Source organism: Schistocerca gregaria, chromosome 5 (genome assembly GCF_023897955.1).
Source record: "Schistocerca gregaria isolate iqSchGreg1 chromosome 5, iqSchGreg1.2, whole genome shotgun sequence".
NCBI classification, from domain to species: Eukaryota; Metazoa; Arthropoda; class Insecta; order Orthoptera; family Acrididae; genus Schistocerca; species Schistocerca gregaria.
In genome coordinates, this window is record NC_064924.1 from 157,207,434 (window position 1) to 157,230,288 (window position 22,855).

Genomic DNA, 22,855 nt, shown 5'->3' on the forward strand with positions numbered 1-22,855 from the left:
GTCACAGACAGGGACCTTGGACAGAGAAAGAGGAAAAAGGGGGGAGGGGGGTAGGAATAGCTCACAACATATACTAAGAAAAATCTGCCTTGGGGATTGGGAGGAAGGCCAAGATTGTCAGACATCAGGTCAAAAATACAGGGGGTTAAGAAAAATATGGAAACACCACAAATACAACATATTCCCTGGCCTTATACAATTTAGGAAAACAACTGACATTCAGAACAGCATCCAGTTTTCTTGGAATGGATAAACACAGGTCCTGCAGGGTTTTCAAGGGAATCTTATTCAACTCTTTTTGCAAAACAGAAAGTCAGATAATAATGATGGAGATGGATAACGATCAGACACCCTTCTCACCAAAGTCAAGCACTAAGGGTCAATAATACTGCGATCTGGTGACTATGGTGGCCAGCAGAGATGCAACAATTCCCTCTCACACTCACAATACCAGTCCTCGACAACATGAGATTTGGGTCATTCCATGCCAAATGGTCTAGAGGCTCCCACGTGACCCACATGGATTTTGATGAAATTTTGTATGAACTTTCACACAGGTTCTCAATGAACACTGGTAAAGGTTCAGTTTCAAAAATTCAATGCTTTCGGAGATACAGTCACTTGTTTAAGACCATAGCACAGCTTTCTATAGTGCGTCCTTGAATTTTCAGCAACTTTGAGATATCTCTGTATGTATTTGCATGAAAGAAACAAAACTTGGTCATCTTATACAACTTTTAGAGCTCTTTAAAGTAAAATATTAAGAAAAGGATTTTTGAGCAATTTTCATATAGATAATTTGAAGCAAAGTTGGTCAAAAAAAAATAGCTGTTTAAAAAAAAATGCGAACTTTAGTTTCTTATATCTCCAAAAGTAATTGTGGGATGTACATGAAACTTCGCACACCATGACACACCAACACAAGGACTTAGAATATGAAATTTCATTCTCCTGTTGCTTTCCATATTTCACAAATCTAGGGTAAAGTTGAAGATTTTTCAAAAAGTGCTAAAAATGGGTATTTTTAGTCAAATTTTTCACAAAAGTGATTTCTCCAAACTCTTCTAAACTATGGTCCTTAGAAAGAGCATATTCTAAACTATCTAGAAAATTGGATTTGCTTTTTGCAATGCAAGCATATAAGGCCCTAAAAAGTAGCATCATCAAAGAGGCACACTGGAAGTTTGAACACATTTTTCTGGCACTCAAATTATACCTGAAATCTTCTATTTCACCTTATACATGTTCATTAATGTCTAGAATAAGTGAAATAAGAAGTCCTGATGAATAGGACCTAACTTAAGTCCGAATAGCAAAGGAATAAAAATAGAAACAATGTTATTCCCTCCCTCCCTCCCTCCCTCCCTCCCTCCCTCCCTCCCTCCCTCTCCCTCCCTCTCCCTCCCTCCCTCCCTCCCTCCCTCCCTCCCTCCCTCTCTCTCTCTCTCCCTCCCTCTCTCTCTCTCTCCCTCCCTCTCTCTCTCCCTCCCTCTCTCTCTCTCTCCCTCCCTCCCTCTCTCTCTCCCTCCCTCCCTCTCTCTCTCCCTCCCCCTCTCTCTCTCTCCCCTCCCTCTCTCTCTCCCCCTCCCTCTCTCTCTCCCCCTCCCTCTCTCTCTCTCTCTCTCTCTCTCTCTCTCTCTCTCTCTCTCTCTCTCTCTCTCTCTCTCTCTCTCTCACACACACACACACACACACAAAATTATTATTAAGAATGAATGTAAATTGTAAAATTTATTTGCATAATAATCTAATTATTAGGTGCCTGTTTAATGAACAACACCAACTTACTGATGGAAAAGAAGTGTATAAATGAGTTGCTATGGTCCATGGTGGCTTAACCACTGCTAGTTTCATTTCACTTGAGAAAACTAGCATTCCCATTGCCATAGGCGCCACACCCAATAGCTTAGCAACAGCCACGGGTGGGTTTCTTTACCACAGGATCCCAAGTCTGATACAGGTTTCTTTACACACGTTCTCAAGCTTGAAAGTAAAATTATTTAAGTGCCCTGTGTAAAATTAGAAGGCACTCTTGGGATCCTTAGATTGTTTCCTCTAACCTATTTCACCTCCCCCCATGAACCATGGACCTTGCCGTTGGTGGGGAGGCTTGCGTGCCTCAGCGATACAGATGGCCGTACCGTAGGTGCAACCACAACGGAGGGGTATCTGTTGAGAGGCCAGACAAACGTGTGGTTCCTGAAGAGGGGCAGCAGCCTTTTCAGTAGTTGCAGGGGCAACAGTCTGGATGATTGACTGATCTGGCCTTGCAACATTAACCAAAACGGCCTTGCTGTGCTGGTACTGCGAACGGCTGAAAGCAAGGGGAAACTACAGCCGTAATTTTTCCCGAGGACATGCAGCTTTACTGTATGATTAAATGATGATGGCATCCTCTTGGGTAAAATATTCCGGAGGTAAAATAGTCCCCCATTCGGATCTCCAGGCGGGGACTACTCAGGAGGATGTCGTTATCAGGAGAAAGAAAACTGGCGTTCTACGGATCGGAGCGTGGAATGTCAGATCCCTTAATCGGGCAGGTAGGTTAGAAAATTTAAAAAGGGAAATGGATAGGTTAAAGTTAGATATAGTGGGAATTAGTGAGGTTCGGTGGCAGGAGGAACAAGACTTCTCGTCAGGTGACTACAGGGTTATAAACACAAAATCAAATAGGGGTAATGCAGGAGTAGGTTTAATAATGAATAGGAAAATAGGAATGCGGGTAAGCTACTACAAACAGCATAGTGAACGCATTATTGTGGCCAAGATAGATACGAAGCCCACACCTACTACAGTAGTACAAGTTTATATGCCAACTAGCTCTGCAGATGATGAAGAAATGGAAGAAATGTACGATGAAATAAAAGAAATTATTCAGATAGTGAAGGGAGACGAAAATTTAATAGTAATGGGTGACTGGAATTCGAGTGTAGGAAAAGGGAGAGAAGGAAACATAGTAGGTGAATATGGATTGGGGCTAAGAAATGAAAGAGTAAGCCGTCTGTTAGAATTTTGCACAGAGCATAACTTAATCATAGTTAACACTTGGTTTAAGAATCATGAAAGAAGGTTGTATACGTGGAAGAACCCTGGAGATACTAAAAGGTATCAGATAGATTATATAATGGTAAGACAGAGATTTAGGAACCAGGTTTTAAGTTGTAAGACATTTCCAGGGGCAGATGTGGACTCTGACCACAATCTATTGGTTATGACCTGTAGATTAAAACTGAAGAAACTGCAAAAATGTGGGAAATTAAGGAGATGGGACCTGGATAAACTGAAAGAACCAGAGGTTGTACAGAGTTTCAGAGAGAGCATAAGGGAACAATTGACAGGAATAGGGGAAAGAAATACAGTAGAAGAAGAATGGGTAGCTCTGAGGGATGTAGTAGTGAAGGCAGCAGAGGATAAAGTAGGTACAAAGATGAGGGCTGCTAGAAATCCTTGGGTAACAGAAGAAATATTGAATTTAATTGATGAAAGGAGAAAATATAAAAATGCAGTAAATGAAGCAGGCAAAAAGGAATACAAACGTCTCAAAAATGAGATCGACAGGAAGTGCAAAATGGCTAAACAGGGATGGCTAGAGGACAAATGTAAAGATTTAGAGGCTTATCTCACTAGGGGTAAGATAGATACTGCCTACAGGAAAATTAAAGAGACCTTTGGAGAGAAGAGAACCACGTGTATGAATATCAAGAGCTCAGATGGCAGCCCAGTTCTAAGCAAAGAAGGGAAGGCAGAAAGATGGAAGGAGTATATAGAAGGCTTATACAAGGGCGATGTACTTGAGGACAATATTATGGAAATAGAAGAGGATGTAGATGAAGACGAAATGGGAGATACGATACTGCGTGAAGAGTTTGACAGAGCACTGAAAGACCTGAGTCGAAACAAGGCCCCCGGAGTAGACCACATTCCATTAGAACTACTGACGGCCTTGGGAGAGCCAGTCATGACAAAACTCTACCAGCTGGTGAGCAAGATGTATGAGACAGGCGAAATACCCTCAGACTTCAAGAAGAATATAATAATTCCAATCCCAAAGAAAGCAAGTGCTGACAGATGTGAAAATTACCGAACTATCAGTTTAATAAGCCACGGCTGCAAAATACTAACGCGAATTCTTTACAGACGAATGGAAAAACTGGTAGATGCAGACCTCGGGGAGGATCAGTTTGGATTCCGTCAAAATGTTGGAACACGTGAGGCAATACTGACCTTACGACTTATCTTAGAAAAAAGATTAAAATAAGGCAAACCTACGTTTCTAGCATTTGTAGACTTAGAGAAAGCTTTTGACAATGTTGACTGGAATACTCTTTTTCAAATTCTAAAGGTGGCAGGGGTAAAATACAGGGAGCGAAAGGCTATTTATAATTTGTACAGAAACCAGATGGCAGTAATAAGAGTCGAGGGGCATGAAAGGGAAGCAGTGGTTGGGAAAGGAGTGAGACAGGGTTGTAGCCTCTCCCCGATGTTATTCAATCTGTATATTGAGCAAGCAGTAAAGGAAACAAAAGAAAAATTTGGAGTAGGTATTAAAATTCATGGAGACGAAGTAAAAACTTTGAGGTTCGCCGATGACATTGTAATTCTGTCAGAGACGGCAAAGGACTTGGAAGAGCAGTTTAACGGAATGGACAGTGTCTTGAAAGGAGGATATAAGATGAACATTAACAAAAGCAAAACGAGGATAATGGAATGTAGTCAAATTAAATCGGGTGATGCTGAGGGAATTAGATTAGGAAATGAGACACTTAAAGTAGTAAAGGAGTTTTGCTATTTAGGAAGTAAAATAACTGATGATGGTCGAAGTAGAGAGGATATAAAATGTAGACTGGCAATGGACAAGGAAAGCGTTTCTGAAGAAGAGAAATTTGTTAACATCGAATATAGATTTATGTATCAGGAAGTCGTTTCTGAAAGTATTTGTTTGGAGTGTAGCCATGTATGGAAGTGAAACATGGACGATAACTAGTTTGGACAAGAAGAGAATAGAAGCTTTCGAAATGTGGTGCTACAGAAGAATACTGAAGATAAGGTGGATAGATCACGTAACTAATGAGGAGGTATTGAATAGGATTGGGGAGAAGAGAAGTTTGTGGCACAACTTGACTAGAAGAAGGGATCGGTTGGTAGGACATGTTTTGAGGCATCAAGGGATCACAAATTTAGCATTGGAGGGCAGCGTGGAGGGTAAAAATCGTAGAGGGAGACTGAGAGATGAGTACACTAAGCAGATTCAGAAGGATGTAGGTTGCAGTATGTACTGGGAGATGAAGCAGCTTGCACAGGATAGAGTAGCATGGAGAGCTGCATCAAACCAGTCTCAGGACTGAAGACAACAACAACAACCTATTTCAATTTATACTTACAGAGATATCTCATCTCAAAGTTGCTGAAAATTCAAGGATGCACTATAGAAAGCTGTGCTATGGTCTTAAACAAGTGACTGTATCTCCAAAAGTATTGAATTTTTGAAACTGAAACTTTACCAGTGTTCATCAAAATGCAATATGGTCATGTGGGAACATTCCTCGATATTAGACCACTTGGCACGGAATGGCCCATTTGTGAACAGGGGTCCTGGCTACTTTAAACACAGCATCACCACATTTTCCTGTTATGGTCATTTCCATAACTGATTAGCTATTTGTTATTTCAGCTCACCCAGCAATTCGCTTCTTCTGAAGTGCCCTTCATGTTATTTTACTGCTGACAGAGTTCACATTCATTCTATATGACTTGCAACTGTTGTCCTCTTATTGTTAATCACAATCGTCTTCAATGACCCTCTGTCATAATCACTCAAAACACACTTTCATCTGTGCTGTGACTTAGTGGATGGTTTTCTTCTTCTTTCCATACATGCAGTATAAATCTTTGATAAGGTTCCCATGGAAACACCGAACACTTCCACTCCCTTGGTTACTGCATTTTGATACATTACAAGTATTGCCACGTTTTATCTTTCAGAAGAGTTATATCCTAACTTGCCAAAAATTTCAAATGTGTGCTTTACCAATAAAAGGTTAAAAGTAATTTTTAGATTTGATAAATGCTCAGAATAGTTACAGTGGATAGTTGAGTGGACAAGTTGAGTGACTTGGGTCACTACCTGCGAGTGCTTAGTGACAGGTTTTGAACGTTGGTTATTGTTGTAGCATTTAACCATCTATGCTTGAAAACTCCCAATGCATGCAAATATTAAACAACGCAGGAAACAATAGAAGGTGCTGCCATAGCTTGGTCACATCATGGACTGCTTACACAAGCATGTCTACAAACATCCAGATGCACAAACAAACTTGCGGAGTAACCTGAAAGAAGTTGTCAATGAAAGGGTGGCTGATGTCCAAGAAACTGGTGTTTCTTGGTATGCATTGTTCAGTGAATGTCTTTTCTTTGTAATTTTCTCAGGGGGATGGGGGGATGGGGGGGGGGGGGGGGGGGGACGTAATTTTCCCAAAGCATCCTTTCTTCATAAATGAAATGTTACAAGGTTCTTTTTGATATTCTGCACCATATGACTATTTTGTATGATGTGAGATCTGACGGTGCATTTACACCCTATTTTTCTCTTTAATTCTGTGTGTTCCTTGTGCCGCATTTTTAAATTCCTTCCCGTTTTGTCTGATGTTGCTAGTCCCACAGTCAGGGCAGTGCACTAACACACTTTGTGTACGCCACAGTTTTGGTGTAATTCTTGTGTTGTGGTAATATCATGTATTAAAAGATGAAACATTGAAAGTTGACATTTACATGTGATGATATTTATGTTTATATGAAACACGACCACAGAAACACAAATTCTTTGTCACGCAGTACCTCTCTCCGTGCCAATTCATTCCTTTTAGACTTATGAAAATTATAATTTCATGAATGACCTTGGGGTGATAGTCTTTTCCCAGGGTGTATTTCACAAACATCCAAGCTTTTTTCCACTTCATTAGCAGGTAGTGGCAGAAGAAAAGTAGACTCAGCAATATTTTTAAAAAAACATAATGTACACATCGTGGTATAAATCTTAACACACACAAAACCATATGAAGTAGTAAACCCACCGTTGCAGGTCACCTCATACAAAACATTGTTCCATGGTGCACAGTGTCAAAAACAATCTCATAATCCACCATATGATGGAGGAGGGATATTTTATGGACATATATGAAGGATCAGAAATTTACTTTAAAAAAACCCAAAGAAAAGACGCCCGATGAGCTATGCCCGCCAAAAAACACCAGTAAATATGTTTTTATTAGCAGTTCACTGTAATATGTCTTTATTTTCAATGAATTACTCTGATACAATTCTACCCTTGAATGACGTTTACAAAATTTCTATCTTCATATTCGCAGAATCCATGCGCAAAATAGTTTCATACAATAGCTATGCCATGAGCGCATAATTATTCTTTGTAGTACTCTCTCTGGTGGTTGTTAGAAGAAAAAAGCTTCCGTGATTGTCTTCGTGCGCATTAGCCCGAGTTTTTTGTTGGAAGAATGGTAATCTGATTATTGGGATTTATGACAGAAGATAACTAGTACGAAATTGTAGAATTAAAAGGGAAATATATGTATTGTTCCTTCAAACAAAAGGTGAGTATTTGACAATTGATAATTAATGATATTCATCGATGTATTACGTGGTTGTTAATCAGAAGGGAACTTCCGAAAACTGGATACGAACCTGCATTTAATAATCCAAGAGCTCCATTACTTCTTCGGAAGGTTAAACTTCATCAAAGCCGAATATCCGCTTGATCTGAGGTTTCCTGACTGATTATACAACGCTCCCAAAATTACGAGGCATTTTATTTGTACAGATTAGCACCCTGCTGCAAAGCACGAGCCTGCAGAGAAGAAGAATCATCGCCTGATTTCATTCTAACAAGTAAAATTTCTGAATCATTTTGAGTGACTGAGCTATGATTGTGTTTCCTATCATGAATGATTGATTGCTCGGACAAATTGAGAACTACATAGATAGGAGGAAAAATTACATCACAATGTGTCCAAGCTATGCTACTACCATCTACTGTTTCCTGTGCTTTAACTTTTGAATGCTATAGGATGTAACTTTACACTTGACTGTAGCTGTACTACACTTTATTGGTAAAGCACAAATTTGGTATTTCTAACATGTTTGAATATAACTCCTCTAAAAACTAAAGTATGCAGATCCTCTTGAAAACAATGGCCTGATCTAAGGCTGGAACCAGTCATGAACTTAAAATACAGTTTTTACTAGCAACTAGAGTGGCTTTTCTTTAATGGAACATACAAACTCAGCACCTGTTGTGGCTTGATACTTGTAATAATAGACACCCTGACAATGTTTATTACCCATGACCTAAACAATTTCAATAATTAACAACTTACTTCATGCTGCAGAAAACAAGAGACGATGTTGGACTTCATCATCACAAGGTTAAGTCCATGCCAACATAATACGATGGCATGATTTGCTTGCTTCCAAACAACGTCCAAAGCACATCTGAAACTTTCACCTTGAAAACCTAATTTGTAAACAAAAGTTTCATTCATATTTTGCTTACAAATATACTCTGTCATACACATAAGCAATTCACAAAGTGCACTCATAAACAATTTAGCTGTAGCTATCTTCAGCAAGACATATTGCTGAAAGACTTAGAACATCAGCTAGTAGACCTTTTTTTAAAGAGAGAGAGAGAGAGAGAGAGACACAAGCTATGGAGAGGACCAAAAAAAGGCCTGTCTGACAATTCTGAACACTATAGGGAAAGTCTTCAAGACACTTTACACAAGACACTTTACAGAAGCTCATTTCATAGCATGATGCCATGTACAATTTTTTGTTCCTGATGGAATGCGATCAAGATATGTCAAGCTGTGAGCAATATACAGACAAAATCAAATGTGATATACAGACAATCTGAACCAAACAGTGACAAAGACCACCATGTTTTCCTATGAGGTCATCTGTCAGGCGAAATGTAGTAGTAAGTAGTTGTTAGATGGAATACCTAGAACAGCTAACATGTATGTGGAAACAAAGAAAATTTACTCCATCAGTGTGGAAACAGCAACCACAAATACAGAGGCACATCTCAATTATTTTGATGCATCAAGACCTGTACTGTCAGCAACTCCTACAAGACTGAACTTGACATTCCTGAAGGCAATGAGTGCCCTAGAAGAAGACATAGTAGCATACAATACAGTTATCACTATGAAAACTCTGTGGACTGAAATGTGTCAGAAATGGGTTATTCATGCTAGAAGAACCAAAATATTATATGCAGATGTAGTGAAATTACTGAACTTTTTAGTACAAGCAGTTCACAGTGCTCTTACTGTACAAAAGATTCACTGATAACACCTGTTATCATCTAACTTCGCACCCACTGCAGACACAACTCAAAAACTCATAGGGAGCTAAAAACCCACAAAAACCTAGACAAGAAGAACAACCACACTGTATATTTCACACAACTTGCATTCACTGGGCCCACGGCTGCAACAAAGGCACTTATAGTCAACAAGTATTGATAATTTAAAGCACTTTAAGAAAGTCAGGCCTAATGTTCTAGATACGAGAAGCATCCTCACGAAGCTATCTGTACTTGTACTGATACTGGTACTGCTACCTCCATTTCATCTTCCCAACAAGTTACCAATATTCTGTTGGAAAAATCGATATTAAGTTCAACAAATTTTACTTATCTTCAGACAGCTCCAGTTGAGGTCAGTGAACCAGACAATTAACCAGACTTTGTGTGTTCTGGATGGCAGTAGTCAGTTGAGCTTCATTCCTAAGTTCCCCACTACTTTCCATTCCACAGACAAAGAGTAGGAGGAACTCTGTCAGTCTTTCATGGTAAGCAAGACATACCAATACCTCAAGCAGCAAGCTGTCATATGGACATTCATTGGCAAGTATGCCTTGATGGGGATGATTATGGGAACAGATGGTAGGATATGTGAAATTCTGCCTCACAAATGTTTTATGACAGTAGCAGTTGGATGAAAAATGTCAGTTGGAAAAGATTTGTCCAACGAGTTTCAGTGACAACAGAACACTTCTAGAACAGGTGGAACAGAACAGTACCTAATCCTACTCTAACACTTTCCCATTCATCTTTTGACTCCCTCGTCCTCTGCGGGTAGGCTCTCGCAATGTGGTATATAATTAGATGGATACACAGGCCTCTACATTTTTTTGCATGAAACTGTGACTACACAAGCCTACAACTATGACATGCTCAATGCTTACACATTCCCTCAGGTTGACACAGATCATCTCTATTTCATCCAAAGAGGTTGCATTTCATGGGCAAATACATTCAACAGCAAATGGTACAGGGTATCAGGGTATGGAGAGGTAATCTCCAGACCTCAATTAAAATTCCATATATCACATTTAGAGGGCCAATACAAATTTACAAGGAAAATTAAACAACCTTCCTATGCAGCATTGGCCTCTAAGAGCCCAATTCGAAAGTGTGACACCTGAAGAAAGAAAGTCTAAACATTTTCATAACGTCCTAGCAAGGAATGTTTTAAGAATTTTGTAACATTTGTGTGTGAAGGAGTAAAAAGTTACAAGACCAAGACTGATACAGAGACAAAACTTCAAACATTATGAGGTCAGCAGTATACAAAAGCTGCTTTTCTTGTGATTAATGGTGACAATCATTAACAAGGATTTTCATAAAACAAGAGCTTGAAATAATGATTTTGGGGAAAGTAAGGAGCTATACAGTCTTAATGGCAAAGGTTTCTTCAACTGTGGCATTAAACCTATAAAGTACAATTGATATATGCAGAAAATCGTTCTTTAAAACTGTTAATCAAAAACAGAAATTCTATCATCAACATTAAATGCACTATATAATTATGGTGTTATGTTATACCTGTAACTCATGAGTTATCTCACTATAAGAATGATTTACAAGTTAACGATTCTATTCGTAGTTACTTAGTTCAGTTTTGAAACTATACCTGCTAACATTGGTTTCTCTTGAAACAGTCATCAGAATCTCTTTAATCAAACGGACAAATGGTATCTTTGGTATTACTAGTTGAGTTGATCTCTGATACTTCCTTATCTCTTTAAGTGCTTTGTAGCCAGGTTTTGTTGTTCTCTTCCTTTTCACCTGCTAACAGAAGATAAGATAATTACTATTCTGAAAGCAGCTCATAACATTACAAACTTAGGTGGTAATAAATAAAAGTGAAAACTTTTAAATGGAAATGTAAGTATTTGCAATAATAATAAAAAATTTTAATGCACTCTCCTGTTCCTTGGCTTGTATTATAAAAGTGTGCGTAAGCCATTTCTTAGTGTCACAGCACCCATCCAACTTGATTGTGGACATGTTTAAACTTATTTAGAGCACTGCAGACTAGCACTTAGCGCACCATGAGTTGTTATTCACTTTCAGTTACGTTAACATTCATTTTTCATGCCATTTCCGGAACATTATGTTGGAGGAAAAGTGTAAATAGAAGCTGTTGAACACCAAATAACTTAAATTTAATAAGCTGTAGCTGTCTTGTGCTATAACATACAGCACATGACACTATCAGTAATGATGTAAATCTCACAATTTGTGAGTACAATTTTTTTTTGGTGGGGGGTGGGGGTGGGGGGGGGGGGGGCAATAACTCCTCCAAGACCCCTTCCTTACTGTTCAAAGAAACTCACCTGGAACAGAGGCAATTATAGAGGAACACGAAAAACCTATCCATCTTTTAGATGCCATGAAAGTGTTTACAAACAATTTGAATTGTTGTTCATTTTATATCACACATGACAATGCTCTGCAAACTATTTCAAGGCAAGAGGACACAGCCATCTTACTGTGACAAAGAGAATTGGGAAGATTTCACTATAATCTATAAGTAGACAGAAGGCTCATATTGTAGGAAGGAAAAACAAGGAACTTAACGGACACAATAAATTATTGCAAGTACCCACTTTTCAGCTGCATTCCATGATCCACTTTGACTATTCTGTTAACGAACTTTTGAATTCTGATGAAAGAAGTGAGGGAAAGATGCTATTTCAATTTATTATTACTGCAAATAATGGCACATTATATGAAGGAAGCAAGGTACCACAGCTTTTATAATGATGACAAAAAAATTAGTGTTTGCTTTAGATATATGTCAGCTGGGTATCAGATACTGTTTCTATTCTGCAGGCTACTAATAAATTAAAAATTTATCTAATCCCAAAGAATAAAAGGAAGAAACTATGACATAATTGGGATGGAAAATTATTGCTCACTTTAAATGTTAGGGACTTACAGGCAGAAAGGTTTCCAGTGGTACCTTTGCTTTGAGATAAGAGGAACTTGTTAGTTTTCAAAAACTAACTTTTTTTAATAAATAAGAGGAAATGCAAGCTGTTTAGATTGTATTGGCAAAGTGGGGCTAGAAGACAATGTAAAAATTCTCTGTAGCAAAACTACTGCTTTAATGAAGCATACTGTATCAGTCCAACTATTTTGGCTCTAAGTTCACATTTTTATTTTCCTCTTTACAGTAGTTAATGCTAGGTCCATGTTTTAAGATGCTTGTGGAGTGACAAAATTAGGGCCACAAGCAGAAGATGATAATTTTATTAATTGTTTCAGAAACCTGTTTCTTGCCAGTAACAAACCACCAAACAGTATTTCACCTACGAGGAGATGTAGTACATGGTCAGAGGAGGTGCAAGCAGTGACTGCAACACGATAATGGCTCAAGCAGCACAGAAATTACAGAATTTGCCACAGAACAAAACAAAGACATTTTTTTTAAATAATTGCTTATGCTACTCTTCGCATTGTATTTGCACATGATTGATACAATGGTTTTGGTTGTACCAGGCCAGAATAATTGATACTTCACAATGTCTGATTTATCTTAAGGGGAGCTGTGTTTGTAATTGCAACATCAAAATATAGGTCAGATATATTTGTTTAGCAGATGACTGTTCTCCATTTTGTGGTATGAAACTCAAGTGACAGTGTTACGAACAACTATAGAAATTAAATAATGGAAACTCCAGGGAGGTATATCAACAATTTAGGAAAACAAACACACACACACACACACACACACACACACACACACACACGAGACCACCAAATCCAGCAGCTCGGGCCAGAATGCAACTATCACATTGGATGCAAGCAACAATCTGGAGGTAGCAGGGAAGGGGAAGGGACAGTAGTGTTTAGGTGGAGAGAGAGAGAGAGAGAGAGAGAGAGAGAGAGAGAGAGAGAGAGAGAGAGAGAGAGAGAGAGAGAGGAGTGTTGTGTGGTGGTGTGTGCAGGGACTAGACTGCCAACCGGTGCAGCATCAGGACGTTGTGGCGCAGGGAGGTGCGAAAAAATGGTACAAAAAAGGAGACGAGCAGGGAACAACGGGGGATGCATTGTCAGAGGGCTGAAAATAAATAGGGTGGGAGATGAGAATGGTGAGGAGACAATATGACAAAGGGGCCGGAAAATGTTGGGTGGCAGGTGTGGGGACAGTACGTTACCACAGGTCGAGGCCAGAATAATTACGGCAGTGGAGTATGTGTAGTAAGGATAACTCACCTCAGTGTAGTTCAGAAAATCTTCAATGACATAATATATAATCAAAGAGATGCGCTTGGGATGGGTAATAGTCTAGCTGGTACTTTAGCAGATATTTTTGTGCACAATTCAGAATGTAAATTTTTTTGCCAAGTTTCCACAGCTAAAAGATAAAACGATTTATTACAAACGGTATGATGATGACTTTTATTACTGATAGAAGGTGACACCAGTGAGGTCAACGCATCTTGGGTAAAATATTCCGGAGGTAAAATAGTCCCCCATTCGGATCTCCAGGCGGGGACTACTCAGGAGGATGTCGTTATCAGGAGAAAGAAAACTGGCGTTCTACGGATCGGAGCGTGGAATGTCAGATCCCTTAATCGGGCAGGTAGGTTAGAAAATTTAAAAAGGGAAATGGATAGGTTAAAGTTAGATATAGTGGGAATTAGTGAAGTTCGGTGGCAGGAGGAACAAGACTTCTCGTCAGGTGACTAAAGGGCTATAAACACAAAATCAAATAGGGGTAATGCAGGAGTAGGTTTAATAATGAATAGGAAAATAGGAATGCGGGTAAGCTACTACAAACAGCATAGTGAACGCATTATTGTGGCCAAGATAGATACGAAGCCCACACCTACTACAGTAGTACAAGTTTATATGCCAACTAGCTCTGCAGATGATGAAGAAATTGAAGAAATGTACGATGAAATAAAAGAAATTATTCAGATAGTGAAGGGGGACGAAAATTTAATAGTAATGGGTGACTGGAATTCGAGTGTAGGAAAAGGGAGAGAAGGAAACATAGTAGGTGAATATGGATTGGGGCTAAGAAATGAAAGAGGAAGCCGCCTAGTAGAATTTTGCACAGAGCACAACTTAATCATAGCTAACACTTGGTTTAAGAATCATGAAAGAAGGTTGTATACGTGGAAGAACCCTGGAGATACTAAAATGTATAAGATAGATTATATAATGGTAAGACAGAGATTTAGGAACCAGGTTTTAAGTTGTAAGACATTTCCAGGGGCAGATGTGGACTCGGACCACAATCTATTGGTTATGACCTGTAGATTAAAACTGAAGAAACTGCAAAAATGTGGGAAATTAAGGAGATGGGACCTGGATAAACTGAAAGAACCAGAGGTTGTACAGAGTTTCAGAGAGAGCATAAGGGAACAACTGACAGGAATAGGGGAAAGAAATACAGTAGAAGAAGAATGGGTAGCTCTGAGGGATGTAGTAGTGAAGGCAGCAGAGGATAAAGTAGGTACAAAGACGAGGGCTGCTAGAAATCCTTGGGTAACAGAAGAAATATTGAATTTAATTGATGAAAGGAGAAAATATAAAAATGCAGTAAATGAAGCAGGCAAAAAGGAATACAAACGTCTCAAAAATGATATCAACAGGAAGTGCAAAATGGCTAAGCAGGGATGGCTAGAGGACAAATGTAAGGATGTAGATGCATATCTCACTAGGGGGTAAGATAGACACTGCCTACAGGAAAATTAGAGAGACCTTTGGAGAAAAGAGAACCACTAGTATGAATATCAAGAGCTCAGATGGAAACCCAGTTCTAAGCAAAGAAGGGAAAGCAGAAAGGTGGAAGGAGTATATAGAGGGTCTATACAAGGGCAATGTACTTCAGGAAAACATTATGGAAATGGAAGAGGATGTAGATGAAGATGAAATGGGAGATACGATACTGCATGAAGAGTTTGACAGAGCACTGAAAGACCTGAGTCTAAAAAAGGCCCTGGGAGTAGACAACATTCCATTAGAACTACTGACAGCCTTGCGAGAGCCGAGAGCCAGTCCTGACATAACTCTACCATTTGGTGAGCAAGATATATGAGACAGGCGAAATACCCTCAGACTTCAAGAAGAATATAATAATTCCTGTGGCTAAGCCATGTCTCCACAATATCCTTTCTTTCAGGATTGCTAGTTCTGCTTGGTTCGCAGGAGAGCTTCTGTAAAGTTTGGAAGGTAGGAGACGACATACTGGCAGAAGTAAAGCTGTGAGTACCGGCTGTGAGTCGTGCTTCGGTAGCTCAGTTGGTAGAGCACTTGCCCACGAAAGGCAAAGGTCCCGAGTTCTAGTCTCGGTCGGGCACACAGTTTTAATCTGCCAGGAAGTTTCATAATAATTCCAATCCCAAAGAAAGCAGGTGTTGACAGATGTGAAAATTACCGAACTATCGGTTTAATAGGTCAGAGCTGCAAAATACTGACACAAATTCTTTACAGATGAATGGAAAAACTGGTAGAAGCCGACCTCAGGGAAGATCAGTTTGGATTCCGTAGAAATGTTGGAACACGTGAGGCAAACTGACCTTACAACTTATCTTAGAAGAAAGATAAAGGAAAGGCAGACCTCCATTTCTAGCATTTGTAGACTTACAGAAAGCTTTTGACAATGTTGATTGAAATACTCTCTTTCAAATTCTGAAGGTGCAGGGGTAAAATACAGGGAGCGAAAGGCTATTTACAATTTGTATAGAAAGCAGATGGCAGTTGTAAGAGTCGAGGGACATGAAAGGGAAGCAGTGGTTGGGCAAGGAGTGAAACTGGGTTGTAGCCTCTACCCGATGATATTCAATCTGTATATAGAGCAAGCAGTGAAGGAAACAAAAGAAAAATTCGGAGTAGATATTAAAATCCATGGAGAAGAAATAAAAACTTTGAGGTTTGCCGATGACATTGTAATTCGGTCAGACACAGCAAAGGACTTGGAAGAGCAGTTGAAAGGCATGGACAGTGTCTTGAAAGGAGGATATAAGATGAACATCGACAAAAGCAGAACGAGAATGATGGAATGTAATCGAATTAAGTCGGGTGACGCTGAGGGAATTAGATTAGGAAATGAGACACTTAAAGTAGTAAAGGAGTTTTGCTGTTTGGGGAGCAAAATAACTGTCGATGGTCGAAGTAGAGAAGATATAAAATGTAGACTGGCAATGGCAAGGAAAGCACTTCAGAAGAGAAATTTGTTACCATCGAGTATAGATTTAAGTGTCAGGGTGTCGTTTTTGAAATTATTTGTATGGAGTGTAGCCATGTATGGAAGTGAAATGTGGATGATAAACAGTTTAGACAGGAAGAGAATAGAAGTTTTCGAATTGTAGTGCTACAGAAGAATGGTGAAGTTAGGTGGGTAGGTCACATAACTAATAAGGAGTTATTGAATAGAACTGGGGAGAAGAGGAGCTTGTGGCACAACTTGACTAGAAGAAGGGATCAGTTGGTAGGACACGTTCTGAGACATTGAGGGATCACCAACTTAGTACTGGAGGGCAGCGTGGAGGGTAAAAATCGTAGCGGGAGACCAAGAGATGAATACACTAAGCAGATTCAGAAAGATGTAGGCTGCAGTAGGTACTGGGAGATGAAGAAGCTTGAACAGGATAGAGTAGCATGGAGAGCTGCATCAAACCAGTCTCAGGACTGAAGACCACAACAACAACCACCACCTAGGAAGCCCATTGCGACTTTACCGATTGTATCCCCCTTTATTTTAAGGTGTTCAATTAATCATTGAAGTATGTGTGTATGCCTACAGTGGCGACATCTGGTGAACTTGCGACACAAACATCTTTTGGCTACTGTACAGCTATTTGTTTTGAACAGTAGATATGCTGACAGGATGACTCTTGCATATGCTATTGTTTATACATATTTGATGATGCTGCTATGGCTGCAGTACATTAGGACAAGTTTTCATAAAACATGTATGCCTCTTTATACTTATAAGTGCATAAATGTAAATGTATGTCAGTTGTACTTTTCATTATGGACTATTGTATTGTTTTAGGCTGTTGACAATCTGCTACTGCAGATCAGAAGATGGTCATTATAGACCGAAACCGGTAGTCTAATGACAAAAATTGTGACTATGGACGTAAAGTAAAGGAAATGTATTGTATATTCGGGTGAGTGATTTATTCACCATGTCACAGCTTGTGAAGATCTACAAGTTATGTAAATTTCACGAACATTTTTGGAAACAACATTTCATCTCTAAATTAATGAACAACTCTGAATCTCTCAGTTCAGTCTTTCTTTCTTTCTTTTTTTGCGATAGTTGCATCTAAGCTGGTGGAGGCCTATTTTTTTTTTTTTTTATTCTTACAGTTCACATTGTTATTGTGGCTGCAAAACTCTTGCCATAAAATTTCAGTTTCTGTAAGTCTGCAAACATTTAAATTACCAGCAATCCACATTATACACAACTCACACCACTCTGATTTCTTCACCATCAACTGTTTCATTTTAGTCTTCTCCCTTCCTTTGTCTCCTCCTCCCATACTCACTCTCACTGTCCATCTTCTCTCCCTCCGTCTTCCTTATTCCTTTCCACCAGTACAAAATTCCTGTCCATTTTCCAACAAAGTCCCACTCTGTACATTTCTCCCCCCATTCTTTATTTCTACCTCTGTTTGGCTATCTTGTCCTCCCCAAATCTGTGTGCATTCCCTCCACCCCCTTCTTGCTGCACATCTCATCCTACTCCTCCCTATTGCGGTATCCTTTACTGGTGTCTCTCTGTTGGCAATGGAAACATTCTGATAGTGGTCACTTGGGGACCAAACAGATCCAATTATGTGCGCCTGCTCAGTCATGCCTTCAAAAGCTCCAACTATGCGTGCCCTCTGCTGCTGTAATATAGGGTGACCTGAAGCAGTTGCGTTTTCCAGTCTCAGTTGCAGTCTTAGTCAGCCTCCGAAAATTCGCTAGTGCATTAATTGCGGGAGCCTCACAATGCATGGCACTCTGTGTTTTGCTTTTTGTAATAGCTGGATGTTTTGTTGTTTGTTCTTTTCTTTGCAACACTTGGAGAAAGCTACAAGTAAAACTGTTTACTGCATTTGTATGTTCACTAATCATGACTGCTCCTGTCCAACTTCCCTACAACGATAACAACCAGGCCATCGAAAATTTTTTTATGAAAAACATTTTTTTTTTCTTTGATAGCTGATCTTTACAGATTTTTATAAGCTGAATACAAATCTAACCTTAGTTTTTTTGTATCACCCATAGTTTTTGAGCAATATGCTTTTAATCATATAGTATAAAAACCCTATGCTATATGGTAAACGGGGAAATTAATGAAATGCTTTGTTACAATATAAGCATGGTTTGTATTTATAGTAAGCCACTTAAAACAATCATATGTGTTAATAGAGGTTTCACTTGTCAGCTGGAATTGGTTTGTATTTTCTCTCTCTTTTTTCTTTGAAGCTTCTTGTGTAGGAGTCACTTGCTGAACTACTCAGTGAAGTGACCAACAGTAGTACCCATCATGTTGGTGTTCCAGCCGCCTTGGTAGTGTTTTTCCGTCACTTTAATGTCCTGGTGAAAATGCTCTCCTTGATCCTCACTAACATCTTCCATACTGTCCAGGAAGTAATCAAGGTGACTGCTCAAAAAGTGAGTTTTCAGGCTCATTAAACATCCCAAAGTTTTAAACTTCTTTAACATTGTAGTTACAATAGAAACATATTCTGAGTCTTTTTCATGTCCTAAGAAGTTTGTAATGACTTGCTTGAATGATACCAATGCTTCTTTCTCATTTAAGGTCTTTGTGGATTCAAAGTTAACATCAAACATCGATTTTCTAGTGTCAGGTCCTACAAAGACGCCGTCTTTTAGTTTAACTTCTGAAAGGTGTGAAAACTTTTGTCAGAGATACTTAAAACAGGGTCCATCCTTAGGCAAAGCCTTTACAAACTGTTTCATTAGGCCTAACTTTATATGTAGAGGTGGTAGCAGAACGTTTTTTGCGTAGAATGCTCTTCTCACCAGGTTTTACAGACTCCCTCACAGGCCAGTTATTTCTGCACCAGTGTTGTTCCCTAGCCCTATTGTCCCATTCACACAAGAAACATGGAAATTTGGTAAAGCCACATTGCTGACCAAGGAGCATGCATGTTATTTTAGATCGCCACATATCATCCAACCATGAGCAGGATAACCTATTTTATTTAGCACTATTTCTAGGTTTTCGTAGCTTTCTTTCATATGTACAGAATGTCCAACAGGGATAGATGCATACATGTTACTATTGTGTAATAAAACAGCCTTTAAACCAGTTTTGGATTAATCAATAAACAGCCTCCAGTCTTCCTTTCTGTATTCAACACCAAACTCATTCATCAGACCTGAAATGTCTGAGCAGTACACTAAATCACCTTCTTGTTGAAAAAACTTCGAAAATTGCTGCTCTCTCTTTCTATACATGTATATGCTGGTTCCAACTACCAGTAAGTTCATTTCTTTTAATCTAGAGCCAAGCAATTAAGCTTTTTCTTTCTTTAAGCCCAGATCTCTAACCAAACCGTTAAGCTCAGTCTGAGGAAACGATTTGGGCTCTAGACACTCTGTATTACATCATCATCTGGTTCATCTAAATCACATTGTACATCAGAAAGGAACAGAATTTCAATCATCTGGTGGTTCAGGAACCAACAAATCTACACCTTGTCCTACCAGTCGGGCGGCAGGTTAGGGAAGCTTATTACCTTCCTGTTTTTCGAATTATGACCAGTAATATCAATACCGTAAAAGCAGCAACCATCTGAATGATTACTTGGATCCCTCCATACCATAGGAAAAGCAAATCTAAAGGCTTTTTCTCCTTTTTTGGACTGTTTTCTCAGATCTTCAACACACACATAACATACCTTATGTGGCACTCAAGATTTATCTTGATCACCAAGTTTAGATCCAAAGTATGATAGATAAATCTTTTTCACAAAGTCTGTAATGTTTCTTCAGTGTTTTTTAATCACAAATTCACCACAAATATAACAAAAACTGTCAGCAGAGTTTTTACAACCACGATTAGAAATTGTAATGAGCACATGTATAGGAAAAGGGAAAGTGGGGTTAGGTTGACAGTAAAGAAAACACCGTCTGTTAACACAAAAACAGAATCGACCTTTTTTTTTTGCCAGCAAATGTTTTTCCAGCAGTGCTGCCAATGTCATCTACATTCATTAACCTCCTTTTTAAATTATTTTAATTACACAAAAGCTGTTAAATTCTTTAAAAAAAACACTTAATTTAATAAACTGCAAAATGTGAACAAATGGTGGGTGATAAAGAGTTTTTTAAGTACCATATTTGGATTTCCCACCCTATAAAACATAAGAATAAGGTATTTTCAGCAAAAAGTTTCTCCATCATTGGCCTATGTAATGGCTGCACCACTCTGTAAGCGTACCTCTCCTTACCATTGTGTATGAAGTAGTACACAACACCTATATCTATCCCTCTTCTTCCTGCCTCTGCCTGTGCATCTCATCCTCACTACTACCTTTCCCCACTTCCTCTTCCCCTCACCCCCCCTTCTCAAACCATCTCATACTCCACCCCCTCTTTGCCCATCTCATCCCTCACCCGCCTCGGTCCATCTCCTTCAGCCCTCTCTCCAACCATCCCCTCTGGCCCATATTTCTCTGACTGCCCCCCCCCCCCCTTTCCTTCCACCATCCCTCTCTTAGTCGATCCCTTCCTCTATCCATATCAACCTTCTCAAAGCTGTGCAAATCTGTACATCTAGCCTCAGCATCAAAATGGATTGAGCATGCCAATACTACTCCTACAAGGCAGTTCTGCAGGGCATATCACACATCAAGGATGGGAAAATTGTTTCTTGTTCCTAAATTGTAAGGTGCCCCTTCTCTCTCTCTCTCTCTCTCTCTCTCTCTCTCTCTCTCTCTCTCTCTCTCTCTATCTCTCTCTCTCTCCCCCCCCCCCCCCCACACACACACACACACATCTTGTCCCCACAACTTCTCTCAACATATCTGTTCAAAACATTACCCTGTCTGTATTCACCTCCTCCTCTCTCCATCCACCTCATATTCCCCTTATTTGTCAAACTCCGTGTCACTCTGCTACTTGCTCTCTCTCTTCCTCTTCCCCTCTCTGTCCATCTCCTTCAGCCCCTCCCTGTGACTAATTTTCCTCCCCTTCCCCTTACCATATCATCCCCTCATCTACCTATCTTGTCCTCCCCTTCTTCCTTTTCCACCTACCCACTCCCTCTGTCCATTCTCATCCTAGCCCACTCTCTCTGTTCATTACCTCCTCCCTCTTTTTCTGTACAGCCCCTCCTTGCCCTCTCTTACTATCCATGTGCTCCCAACCCCCCCTGCTCGGCTGTGCCCATTTGCATGTGTAGCCCCTGCAAGACATACTAATAGTACCAGCACAACACACCTTCTCCCCCCTCTCTCTACCCATCACATCACTAATCCATCTCAACCATATCCTCAGCTTTGCCCATCTGCTTATGGGCTGGTAAATGTTTCTTGTCCCTGAGATGTCATCTGCCCATAAAGCAGGTCAAGAAGGCAGCGAGACACTACTCCAACATAACACAACTGTTGTGCAGGGCAGCGTATATGCAGGGACTGCCAGTATCTTAGCTCCTATTGGAGCTACGATGTTATAAACCTAACAGTGCTAATCTCTGCAAAGTTTTCTATTTGCATGCCAAATCTGGTTGAAATTGATCCAAGGTTTTGGGAAGAGATTCCGGCCTTTCTTTCACATCTTTCCCCGAGTACATGTTTGACATATATTGCATACATGTTTGACATATATTGCACACATCTTCTCCTTTCCCATCTCTGGGTCAATACCCTTCTCCTCATTCATCCACCTCCTCCTTCCCTACCTCTCGGTCAATATCCTTCTCCTCATCCTCCATACATCTCCAAATTGCCCCCCCCCCCCAACTCATCTCCTCCTCAACCTCTCTGCCCATCTCCTCCTCTCTTTCCCCTCCCTTTTCCTCTCCATGTCCTCCTCCACCCAATCCCACCTATCTTCACCTGCCCCTGCCCTCTGACCATCCCCGTGTACTCTCCTCTCTGTCCATGGTCTTCTCCCTCTTTTTTTTTGTCCATCTAGTACTCCTACCCATCTCTAGTTAGTCCAACTCCTATTCATACCCCTTTTCTCTCAGTCAACCTACTCCTCCCTCTCCGTGACTATTTCCTCTTTCCCCCACTTTGTGTATCACCTCCCCCTCATTCTCTTTGTCCTCCTGTCTTTTCTCCTTTCCTGCCCTGTCAATCCACCCCCACCCCCACCACCCCCACCAGCTATGCCCATCAGCACGCACGCACGCACGCACGCACGCACGCACGCACACACACTGCTTTATATACAGGCTTATAATTAAATTGTATTCTATTGTGAAGATCAAATGCTAATAAGACTTAACTATGAATTTCTGCACACTTCTCCATCTACTGCATTTAATTTGTTAAAGAATATATT

The 22,855-nt window shown here is 39.9% G+C and overlaps 1 protein-coding gene across 3 annotated transcripts in view; it reads right to left on the reverse strand.

Moving 5' to 3' along the window:
* Positions 1–22,855, reverse strand: part of LOC126272803 (histone H3-3-like) — an 80,274-nt gene that overhangs the window by 17,112 nt on the left and 40,307 nt on the right. Inside the window, exons 3-4 of one of the 3 annotated variants that reach the window (XM_049975974.1) lie at positions 10,992–11,149; positions 8,388–8,502 (exon numbers count right to left, since the gene is read on the reverse strand). In XM_049975974.1, coding sequence (XP_049831931.1) covers positions 8,388–8,502; positions 10,992–11,149 — 273 coding nt within the window. The remainder of the gene's footprint in view (positions 1–8,387; positions 8,503–10,991; positions 11,150–22,855) is intronic. The other 2 variants (XM_049975971.1, XM_049975973.1) reach the window with 2 other exon arrangements.